Raw genomic sequence first — 12,477 nt, 5'->3', positions numbered from 1 at the left:
ATGAAGAATTTATGGTTTTGTCTTTGTGATAGTTTTACTAGCGTGAAAAAATTGTGAATGAGCGTGAATACAGTCCAAAAGGAATCTGTAAAACACATCACCCAACTGCTCACCCTTTGCAGGGGTCATAGTGCGTGTCTGCAGACTTCACAGATTATTTGCATTTATCAATTATACTAATTATACAGTGGGATGGCTTTATTTTTTACACTGGAACAGATGTTTATGGGAATTTCACTCCTCTCATGATGTTTATTTGGCTGCCTTTCACCATGGCTTCCAACCTCTTTCTACATAAAATCAGTAGCAAAAGTGAAATCCTTACCAGTGTTTGTCTGCCTCTTCTAGTTTTGTTTTGTTAGATGATTAACTGTTTTTTTTTTCTTAGATTTATTTTATTTTGAAAAGTGGAACCTATGGGTAGGCAAGTACCAAAGTTACAAAAGTTACAGGGAAAACTTTTCCCAGACATAAAATAAGCAGGAAAACAAAACTTTTGGAATGTTTTGGAATGTCTACAAAACTTAGTCCAATTTCTTGATTTTTGTAGAAGTATAATATGCTACCTATTCTTTTAAACTCTTATGCTGTTATAGAAGCTTTATCGGAGACATAATTGGCTGCGCTATAGGTTGGTTCAAAATATTTGTTAAAAGATTACTACTCTTATATTTTCAGTCATGATTAGTAAACCAACGTTCCACTCACTTATTATCTTGGGTTTGTTTGTTGTTTTTGTTTTTGTTTTGTCAAACAGGTGTGTTTTACGAAGTTGTTCAGAGCTTTCCTCAAGTGGAGGAAAATGTGCAAGTGGATTCACATGTGAACAGCCACAGGTGGAGAAGGCATTCAGAGTCTCTCAAATCAGTTGACACCAACAGAGCCAGCATGGGCCAAGATTCTTCTGAGCCAGGGGGGTTCACAGACCTGCTGCTTGAAGAGGGACAGGACAACACCACCCAAATAGAGGTAGACATTCATTCCATCTACTTTTTTAATTCAATTTGTTATCTTTGATTAGGGGCAAATAAGAAATTAAGACATTTATTTCTGTGTACTCAAGCATTGCTAGGGTAAGAGTACCTTATGGTCTTTGTATTTTTGACCCTGTCAGCACATGGAAGCCAGCTTTTTCTCCTGTCCTGGGGCTGAAGCCTTTCCTGCCTAACTTTTGAAGATGGTCTCTTGAGGATGTCTGTCTTTCTGATGGAAAATATTTATGGGAAGTCCCATGTTGTAACAGTTCTTAAAAGTTTGGGTAAATACCTGTATTTGTGAGATTTCCTCTGATCTTTATGGAGAGTGGTACCCAGACATGAAGGGGAAAAGGCCTTAGAGAAATAAGAAATGGGGAAAAAATTCCAGTTTGGTCATTAAAAGAATTTGACCATTCTGTTTGATTGTTGATCTTCCAAAGAAGAACAACGTGGTTCAAATCCATCTAGATGAAATCTTGGTACATCAAATCCATCTAAATGAAGTCTTGGGGCATTCTCCCTCTGTTTTATGGTTTAATTCAATCTCTGCTTGTTTAAAAAACTTTAGTGGCTCAATTGCCCTCATATAGACATAACACAAATCTGAGTGAGTACCAGTTCTGTCTTTAAAGCTGCTCTCAGTTTCAAGTAGTGTAGGGACAGCAGGACTTGACTGTAATGTTATGTTGTGATTGACTAGTGCAAACTGCTTCCATCTATAATGATTTGTGGGAATTCTGCTAGTTTATCTTGGTGGTTCTACATAAGCACACTGGCTGAACTGATTTTGTCTTTATACACAAATAGCAACTGCTAATAATAAAATTATTGTATTTTTACTGATTTTTTTTTAAAGTATTATGTTTGGGGTTTTCCTATTAATAAAATCTGCAACCTATCTTTCAATAAAATACGGTTTTAAATAGGGTACACTCAACGTTTTCAGTCTTTGTATTCTGCTTCCAAAGGAACAGTGCTATTTATTTTTTGGTTCTGAGGCGCTCACTCTTAGAAAACAAAATGGTTTTCAGGTTTTGGGGTTGTTATCTTGCACAACAACAAAAGCGAAGCAATATAAAACCCATCTGTAGAGACGATAGTGTCTCTCCAGCATGAGTCAAAAACTAATAATGCTTTCCAAGAGGTGTGTTTTGTGTTTATTGTTTTTTTTAAGCTACCCAGTTTGCACCATACTAATGATGTTTCATATTGCATAAACATGGAAGTTGCTAATGGGTAAATTATATTTTTGAGTTGCATGTTGATTTTATGATTTGTTTTTTGCCCCCTGTAATCCGTATCTGGCTGTACTTGTATCAATTCACTTGGACACGACACAGATCGATCCTGCTTCTTGTCATTTTAGCAGGTAAAATCGAAGATGTTTCAAATACAGGAAAGTGTCTAGCTGATCTTTCCGTGGCTTACCTATAGATCCCCCTGCAGAGTCTCTATTCCAAGTTGACTTCCAAGCTCTTACGAAGTAAAATGGGTCAGAGCTCCCCCTCTAACACTCATATATGGCAATGTTCAGGGAAAGAAAAAATGAATGCTTGCACATGGACATATGTAGAATGGTATTTTTCCAGGGCATTCTTTCCTGACAGATTAATGGCCTTATAGTGTCTTAACCTCAAAAGTACATCACCCTTACTTAGTTTATTGAATTTGGGTTTTGTGTTCTGTCACAGCCCTTTCTTTTTCTGAAGTCTTCCCAGCACGATAAGATAACGGAGTTGTGGTTTTACATGTTATTAGATTCCGTTGTCAATCCCTACTACAACACACAGGCATTTTACAAAAAACCTTGATACCCAGCTTTGTAGAGGAGGTAAAGTGTGCAACCGGTATTCACAGAGGATGAATCCTTATTCTGCAAAGTCTTCTGCAGCTTGGAAGCTTATCGGTAGTAGTCCTGGAGAGCATATTGATTTTTGAAACCCTTCCTCTGTGTGTGTTGCAGTACTTGCTGAAAAAAATCTGGAAAGTGAGTACTACCTGCCACTCATATTTAATGACACTACAGAATTACAACATCCCTCCATCACAGATACTATTTCTCAACAAAGTATTTTGTAGGCTTGCCATGCAAATGTGGAAGACTTCTTTTACTGGAAAGCTGACAGTGATGAATGTATCTTTAATTTTCACTAGACGTTGTTTTCTGTTTTTCTTTATAATGATGAGTTTATGTTCTATCCAGCTTTAAAAACACAAACCAAAACAAACACCCAGCCTGCCTGTCCTGCCAAAAAGCCCAAAACAAACAAAAAAACCCTAACCAAGGACAAAAGGGAAGGCAACTCCAAATGTTTCCTGTGTTATCAAATCTATATAGTCACCATGTGGCAAATAATAAAATGAACCTGTGTGTAGCATAGTTTAGTTCCACTGGCTTTTCTTGATATTTTAAGGTAATGAGGCTTGTCATTCATATTTTTCCATTAGAGTTATTGGGAGTTCTGTAACTTCACAGCAGCACCATCCTGGGTCTCCCATCAGCCCTGATCCATAGGCTGTTTTAAAATCAGCTTGAGTGAAACATGAAGTTCAGGCCTTCGTGAACAGCTATAGAAATGGCATTGTAAATCAATTTATCACATCTTTGCAATAACCAGGGTGGACCTGCTCCTATATGTAGGAAAGTTGATAATGGCCAGATGTTCTTTAGAGATGTTGGCACTCTGGTCCAAGAGCTGGAGCAATGCAGCCATTAGGGACCCTAGAATATTCACTCTTTGCAGCTCTTATTCCTCCTCCATTTGTTTGGCACTGTGATTCAGGACAGTACTCATGCAAAATGATGTACATATTCAGGTGCTTTTTTTGAATAAAGATATTCTCTTGAACTGGACTCTCTGGAAGTTAAACTGCATTGTGGAGTCTAGCAGGAGTAGTGGCTATTAGCCTTTTGATGTGCAGGACTTTCAGAAATGAGCAGAGCCTTGGGAAGGAGAAGATGAGACTTCCAAGTCTCATTGTAGTGCTGGAGAATAGGAATTTTGTGGCCCACAGGTGCAGTGTTGTAGCAGCAAAACCCTGCAAAACTGGAGGTGCCAAGCGAAAGGCAAAGAAGAGGAATAAGAGGTTTCTGCTGTAAGCCACATTTTTCTGTGAATGTAGCATTTGTGGTCTTTCTGGAGAGCAGATAGTGAGCTGGAGATCATAGGGTAAAATCAATGTATAACAAATGCTTAACACAAGCACTTTATAAAGCAGTATGACAATCTTGAAAATATTCCTCTTTTTTCCTCATTTTGTAGTGTTATTACAATGTGCCAGTTAGGGACTAGAATGTTGTAAACCCAAAAAAACTCACAAGGGTGGAGGTTGGTCCCATTTGCTTTATTTGTAACTGGAACTTTAGAGCCCACATACAGAGGAGGGAGAGCATGTAAGACTCTTGGGCCATTCTCCGCAAGTGGTTTATTAAGGTTTCATTCCCCCTATATAATGTAGCCAGAGAGAGTGAGCAAGCTCTAGAGAGGGACGGGTGTAAAACGGGTGAGATCCAGTTTTGTACAGATCGGTGCAAATGTTACAGTCATAGAGAAATCTGCAAAGCACATAGCCTTGGGATAGGCAGAGAAACAGGTGGTCAGCAGTCCAAATTAACTGCATGGTCAACCCCAAAAAGATAATAGTGATGCAGTGCATATATAGTTGTGCATTACTAAGATTTTGCATAATAATTCTTCCACAGTTTAAAATGTACCTAATTTTTCAAGTGATATCCTGTGATTATGGCTATGTAGAGCTCTGTAAGGAGGTGATTCTCCTTTTGTGTTTTTAATTGTTGTCTGTTTATCCCAGATCCTCTGTAAAGCAGCTTCAGCTTTGGGCTTTATACAAGATTTCTAGGCAACTTGCTTGGTCCTTCGCTTCACCATTCTCTGTCCCTGTTCCTTGTGACTGCTTAACCCCTTGTGAACAGTACAACACTGAAAAGTAAAATACAGAGGAATTTAAATGGAGCAGTCTCTAATATATAGTTTGCCTTAGCATTAGCAGAAGATGACAAACTTTGCAAAATAACTTTGGGACATGTGACTTACTTTTGATTTGTTGCCACTTTATAGAAATACTGCATCAAAACAAGAGTCTTTCACAAACTTCCAATATCAAAAAGAAATCCAGGAATAAAATAATAGATTAAATCATAGTCAGGCTTGAGCTGCGTGCAGCCACACTAACAGTAAGGTTTTATTGCTTTGTACCATGAAAAGAGTGAGAAAAACATAGTTTTTCTTATAAAAGTCTTAGAAGAGAATGAGCGATTGCAACTGCAAGGCAGAAAAAGATTCAGTTCCAAGCAAGCAACAGCACGCTGAGCATGCTAAGTCAAATCAAACTTCACTGTATCTTACTTTTTCCACTCCTCCCAGCATAGTACTTGTGAGTGTAGAAAATTGTGGTTATTTCAGTGCAAAACAAATATATTTTTTCAGTAGTGAACTGATTCATTTATTTCTGTGGATCTCGTTGTTATCTCCTGCTGTATATTGCTTTTAATGAAGACAGAGTTGTTTCTGACTGAAGATACCCTTCTTTATTTTTCTGTCCTTTATTTAGTTTCTGTAGGTGTTGTTTGAAATATAAATTTTAGCAATTCCTGTAATTTAGACCTGGAAAGTGGCTTGCCCCTATCAGAATACCACTGGTGTATTTCCTACTGGCAAAAATGTTTTGCTGAATTTTGCATTTTCTCCCAGAGTTGCTGCCCAGAATAAGGCTTCTCCCTTATCAGTACCACTCACTTGTGGAAGTGAAGATGTCTGATTCTGACTGGCAAAAACAACAGAAGGTATTGAGTTTTACAGCCCTTGGGATTTGAGAGCAATTACTCTCAGCTACTGACAGTAGTATCAGCAAGCCCACTGCTGTGTTCTTACTGCAAGTCTGAGCAAGGAAAAAAATAAAGGTTAAGATTAAATTTCACTCATCTGGACAAATGATAAGCCAGTCCTGTGATTACTGCTTTAATGCACTGTACTAGAAGTAGAAAAACTTGTCCATGCATAATTGAAGCCTCAAAACTAAACAATGTCATAGTCACATAGTGAGCTGTCAGTTTGGCCAAGCCTGCCTCTGTTTTGTTTTTTGGGTTTTTTTTGTTTGTTTGTTTTTTTAAATTATCCTAATGCTTTAATGCCAGTTGCAAGTCAAGGACTTAGAAATAAAGAGCAGTGTTACTAGCACTGTATTCTGAAATCATGGTCCCTCCAAGTTACTGAGAAGAATGTTCTCCATTTAAGAAAAAATCCTTATTATTATGTAAGTTTAATGAGTATTTCTGTTCTCTTGCCTCATCCCACGTTATGACAGAGACATGCTTTACTTATAAAATCTGTTTTCTGACTTGTCATCTCTTAGAGCCTTTAATTATCTGTGTAGAGGCACTGGCTTGTTTAGCTTCTGAGGTTATAGTTCATATATTTTGCTTAGATAGTGTTTGTGTCTTCCTTTCCCTTTCAGTGACCCTCAGCAATGCAAGAGTGAATTCGCTGGACAACTTTTTGATATACTCATTCAGTGTAATAAAATTGGAGATACTATTGATTTCTGCATCATGGCAGAATTCTTTTTTAATGCATAGTCACATTTTAATGTGGATTATAAAGCATCGAAGGAATGCATATTCAGTACAAAAGTTTAACTAGATTTTAGGCTTTAAATTTTTATTTGAATTAAAGCATTTGACATATAAGTGGGGAGGAATGAAGCTTTTCAGAACACAGATTTGTCACTGGAGTTGCCTGATTCTTTAGAGAGAGAAAAAGCAGTATTTCTGAAATCTGTATTTGCAGAAAACCTGTAGGGGAGGGGGAGGGGTGGGAAACACAAACCTAAAAAAGAAGTGACAATGAGTTTTATCTTTCATACCTGCTTTCTAACATTGGTTTGTTTTGGGGACAGACTATATTATTGAGGTCAAATAATATTGAGCCCTTGCCTTAAGGGAGACAACAAATTTTGTTTTAAGATCATTTTAAGTTCTAAGGGAAGAAAACCGCTTTACCTGATTTAGTTACATAGCTGCAGCTTGCCTGGTCTACTTGCAAAAATCTTTACCAGAACAAAAGTTGCATTCATTCTTATTTTAAATTTTAGAGTATAGTTGTTTCTTGGTCACAGTTAATAATTACTACATCGTGTGATCTTTTGGTGTATCTAAAAGATTAATTCAAGGGAAGGGGGGAGAATTTGTGCTCTTCCTGTAGGTTTACAAATATTTTTCTCAATCTTTGATTAACCTTTGGTGGTAATACATCAGGTACTCTGCCATTTCAGACCCTCTCTTATGTTGCCTTGGACCATTTCATGTTCAGCTGAATTTAAAACACAGTTGTCTTGCTGATTTAAGCCAATGTAACTTAAATCCAGAAGTCTGTCTCTGGATGTGTGCTGTTCACAGCTCTGAGGCTTCAGTAATGTTGTGATTAAACAAGCGTCCCATATGATTCCTTTCTACTGCATGTCATTAAACTGTGAAAGCTCTAGAGCTCATTGACAATGAATGTTGCAGATGCCAACATTTACAAAATTAGACAAATTAATGGAATAGAAATTTGTTAAGGGTTATTAAACACAAAGGGAGTTCCTGAAAAGCAGATCAGTGGAATCTAGGAAAAACAGGGAATTATTACTGTTTGCCCTGGGTCATTTTCTCTTCCTAGGCATTGTTCCCCATCAGTTCTAGGGACTAGACTGAAAGGGATGTTTGGCCTAAGAGAGTACAGCTATTCTTGTGCTCTTATTGGTATCCACTCACTAAATTAAATGTCATATTATTATTTTCATAGTTAGAAGCTTGAAAGTTATAACAGAGATTTAGAATGTACTGGAGGAACGGTCTTGGGATATGCAGGAGTTGCGCTGAAACCATCATGGATACATCTTTTGCTTTTCTATGCAGCAGAATATTTAGATGTCATACTTTTGTTGTAAGAGAGAGAAAATTTGCTGTTAAATTATACAGTAATTGAAGGCTAAGACGTGTAGGATTTTCTTGCAGTGTTTCTAAACTTTTATTACACTCTTTTCTAAAAAGGTTGTTATTGCTATTTTAAGATGTTTTTGTTCACACCTTACAAGAGTTTATTTTAGAGGATTACCTTGATACTTTGTAGATGGAGAATGTAATTTATTTTCAGAAAAATGAAGTCTCCTTTTTTCAAACTGAGTCGAGAGGAAAAATGTTCCTTACTTCTTCATGTGATGTTAGGGAACGTATTTGAACTTTCTTTAAGACAAAGCTGCTTCAGATGACATCTTAAGTCCAATTAAAATTTCTGTAAATTACTGCTAAATACAGTATTTAACTGATTGTTTTAATAGCTATAAAGAAGAGCCAGAAAGAGGATTGATCTGGAAGTAGCACAGATCACACAGGAAACATCCTAGTCTTCTGGTTTTACTAGATCACACCAAACAGTATCTCACCTGCAACTAGAATTAGAATCTTGGACAATCATTAATTTACTCACTTTGTCCCACTTGCCCAGCTGAGTTTTCTACCAGTGATGTCACATTTCCTAGCTGCCCAGCAGACTGATATATCACTATCTTGTTTTCTTGTGGGCTCAGTTGCAAAATGGTGAACTAGACAAAAGCCTCATATAACTTTTTGTATTGAATTTATTAATTACTTAAATCAAGGTAATCTTGACACTTGCACTGGGTCTTGCTACAGTCTTCAGCTGGACTGATTTCGTTGACAGCTCTGCAAGAAGTGTTGTAGCAATGAGTCTGTCAATATTTCTATTATTGTCAATCTAAACTCAAGGGGTGATGGTTCTACTAAGAACTCGAATATAGCTGAAAAAGAAAAAGATAATGAATCTGACCTCCAGTCTTTGCCTGTCTTTTAAACTTGAGAGGGTAGGGGAAGAAATTAAAACCAAGCTTTTCCACTCCTAAATAAGGGAATTCACAGTTCTCTGTGGTAATCCTGAGTTGATTTCCACATACTTAGCTATGTTGGCACACAAGTCATTTAATTTAACATGCTGCTGATAATGAATTTTTATAGCAAGGGAGGAGACAGGGGATTCGGAATTTAATGGAATCTGCCTTTGAATTTTCTTGATGATAATATTTTACATTTCCATATCCCTCTCATCTCTAACTTCCTAAAGCACATTACAGTTATTCCAGAATTGCTAAACTCATGACTGAAAAGAGCTATAAGGGTTTCAACAAGAGACCTTGTACTTTCTTTCTGAATTAATTATTTCAGTCATATATGCCTCAGCTCTTGCTTGCAGTAGTTGGCTGAAAATACATTCAGCTGGTGAAAGCTGAATATTAGTGTGGCCATGAAAACTGGGAAGGTCTCTCCTTTCCAGCCACTTTCTTTTGGACCCTCTTCACCATGTTCACCCTGGAGTGCCCTCATGAGGGAGACTTGTATTGATCCAGTCATGCACAAAGCAGAGGATGATGCTCCTTTCAACCCATGCAAAACAAACAGCCCTAGCTAATTTATCAGCACACAGCAAATTGTGCATAGCTGGTTTGGAGCAGAGAGTGAGGGTGAATACATTACTGAGTTGTTAGTGCAGGGGAATTTGGGTAGGTAAGAAAAAAGTTGTTACACCAAGCCACATAATTCCAGCTTGGATAACACCAATCCTTAGGGATAGATTTTCAGAGCTGTAGAAATCCTGCTGACATTGATGGATTACTCCATGCCACTCTGAAAATCTTTCATGTTTTTATAATATGGGAGAGTCTATTATCTATTATCCCAAAACAGTAACAACTTGGCATGTAAGCAGACGGGTACATCGTTTGAGATTTGGTCAGACATTTCCTTTCACTGTGTGTAAATTTAGTCATTATAACTTGAGGGCTTTCAACATTTATCAGGAAGTCAATGGCCTGTCTTCATTGTAACTATGTGAGTTATACAGGCTTCTCAAAGAGATTAATAAATAGAGCCAAAACTCAAAATTCATATAAAGAGGGGGATCAGAGTTAAGTACCATTTGTAAATGTGCATTTGTCCTTACAAAAATGCCAGCTAAATGCTATCAACTGCTGATGAAGCACTTTTAATAGCTGTAGTATTACATACACAGAACAGAAATTAATAAGTAATAAAAATAACATTTTTTGTGTGTTTTTTTCTTCTCTAACACTGGTATGCATTCATGTGCAATATATCTATCTTTTCACAGACCATCAGTAGGAAAACAGTATATTTATTTCTAGAATACAAAATTGGCAATGGAAAGTTTGGAGAGTCTGCAACAAATTGCAGTGTGAATAATGGCGAGAAAAAAAACCAAAAAGAACAGCAAACTTTCACATATTCACCAGACTTTTTAGCAGCACAACATTTAACAGAAGTAGAGAGATCTGACAGGGTTATTGGAAGTTCACTTCATGCATTTTTATCAAGCTGCAAGACTTTTCAAGAGTTCCTATTAAAATTTTTAAATAAATGAAAGTATCACTCTCTTAGTATTATTTCTGTAGCCTTAGCAACAGAAGGAGTGTGCACGGGGAGTAACTGCAGATGGAAATCCTATCTGTCGGATCTCATACAGGTGGAGCGGTAAAATGCCGTGAGGGATAAAATGCCATGATCTCTCAGAGGTGTTCCCCTTTTGCTCCAGTGCTGACAGCAAAGCAAACAGCTTTCTTGGGTTCTTCCTGCCTCAGGCAAAGTGTGGATGCCTCTTTCGTGGTGTATGAGAGGAGAAGTGCCTTTCAGTGCTAGAACAGGCATAATTTGGCTCCAAAGTGCTACCACTGAATTTAGCTGTATCCAGGTCAGCAATGTGGCTTCCACACGTCAGCAGCCTGGTGGGTGCTCCTTTGAGGTATGTAACTGACTGGCTGGAACAGTGGTTTATAGCAAGTTTGGTGAGGATGTTTGCAACATCTTCCTTCCATTAGTTATAGGCAAGTGCTGCAAATGTCCCTATTTGAAAACAAAACCCCAGTGCTTACAGTTATACAATTGGTGACTATGTAGTTGAATGAAATAGCACCTTATTTCTGAGAATTTTCATTCTGTTGAAAAAGCAATTCATGTGCTATATAGCTGGCCTACAGCTATATTAATGCAAGTGAGAAAAGGGTTCAAGTTTTTTATTATTTCTTTTCAATAAAATGGAAATAGAACATCTGATGCTATAATTTAGTCATTAACAATGTGTAAATGTTGACTTCCTAATTTTAGTATTATCTTCATGGTACGTGTCAGGCATATTATTCCCTCACTTTGGAAATCAAAATTATTTCTTAAATAGAGTGCAGAAGTTTGTTTCTTACACAGGCATTCAAATAAGGGTGGTACACTGCTCTAATAATGTATATGAATTCATATAAAATACTAAGCTGCTGTGATACTTATGGAAGGCTGGAGTCTGTAGAGATTTCTTTTTCAACTCCCCAGTTTAGATACCTAAATAGATGAAGTGTGTGCAAGTTCTTGCATGTGAGGTAAACTATCCTATCATAGATGGTGGAAATTTAAGGTGAAATTTGGTTGCCTAGCTATAGGTATCTGGTATAATTTTAGACACTGTGGTTATACTGAATGGTCTGTTGCTCCTCCAGTAGGATAGGGGTCTGCTGTAGGTCCTGGATCATATCTGCAAATGGCCCTGGCTTCCTCCTGTGCTTAGTAGGCAACTGCACCTCATCTGTAGCCAGTACAGGTAGTGCAGTCAAGTGGGGTATTCAGTTTACTGTAAAGAGGTCCCGAAAGCTTGCTGAGCTGAGCTGGCAAACGTTCATTGACAGCATTTGCTAGGTCTGTGGTTCTGATAATGAGAGCTTGGAAACCTAGCTCTTATGCAGACAGCTGCACCGAAGTGGCTAACCTGCAAAGTAAACACCATCCTGCTCAGCTACCTATTTGTTTATCTAAATCTGAAGTGAACAGGACAATACTTTTTTTTTAATATACCAATGATAAATTTAATTAAAAAAAAATGCAAATGGCCTGTTTCTGATGAGAGTCAAAATGTTGAGATTCTTCCTTGTCCCCTCCCTCCCCCCCACTCCAAAAAAAAATTGATTTGGAATGCAAGTGAAATCTCATGTCTTCATCTTTCTCTGTTTTTCAGTGGTTAGGAGGGTGTCTATATGTTTGCCCTCGCTTTTTTTTTTTTTTTTTTTTAAATTAAAATTGTGAAAAGACACCCTTCGAGTAAAAAGTAATACTGTAGCACCTTGTGTTTTATCTTCTGGTGTCCTGTGTTTAGCTGAAAGCCAAAACCAGAAATACAAGTTTATGAAACTTTGAATCACTCAACTTTAAAGAGCAACATAGACTTGGAAATGATACACAAGAAAAAATAACATCTATCGAAAAGAAAATAATGTTAGTATAATTTTGAAATATTTGAGAATATTGGATCAGCTGGATGCTGGGTTGACTTGAAGGCTGTAGTGCTTTTCGGTGACAGCACAGGAATGATATTATTTAGCATCTTGATCTTGTCTGAGTCAAGTCCTGAGAGTACCCTCCCTGAAAAGAGTA

The 12,477-nt window shown here is 37.4% G+C and overlaps 1 protein-coding gene across 1 annotated transcript in view; it reads left to right on the top strand.

Annotated features, from left to right (window-relative positions):
- Positions 1-757: 757 nt before the first annotated feature.
- The window catches only part of PLXDC2 (plexin domain containing 2), a gene marked incomplete at its 5' end in the record, with an annotated part of 136,757 nt that continues 125,037 nt past the window's right edge, over positions 758-12,477 (top strand). The window contains one exon of the mRNA XM_010085628.1: positions 758-969. Within this exon, the coding sequence (XP_010083930.1) occupies positions 758-969 (212 nt within the window). The remainder of the gene's footprint in view (positions 970-12,477) is intronic.

The sequence above is a fragment of the Pterocles gutturalis genome, unplaced genomic scaffold (assembly GCF_000699245.1).
Source record: "Pterocles gutturalis isolate BGI_N339 unplaced genomic scaffold, ASM69924v1 scaffold13975, whole genome shotgun sequence".
NCBI lineage: Eukaryota > Metazoa > Chordata > Aves > Pterocliformes > Pteroclidae > Pterocles > Pterocles gutturalis.
Note: the sequence above shows the minus strand (reverse complement) of the source record. Positions and strands in the feature narration are given on the sequence as shown.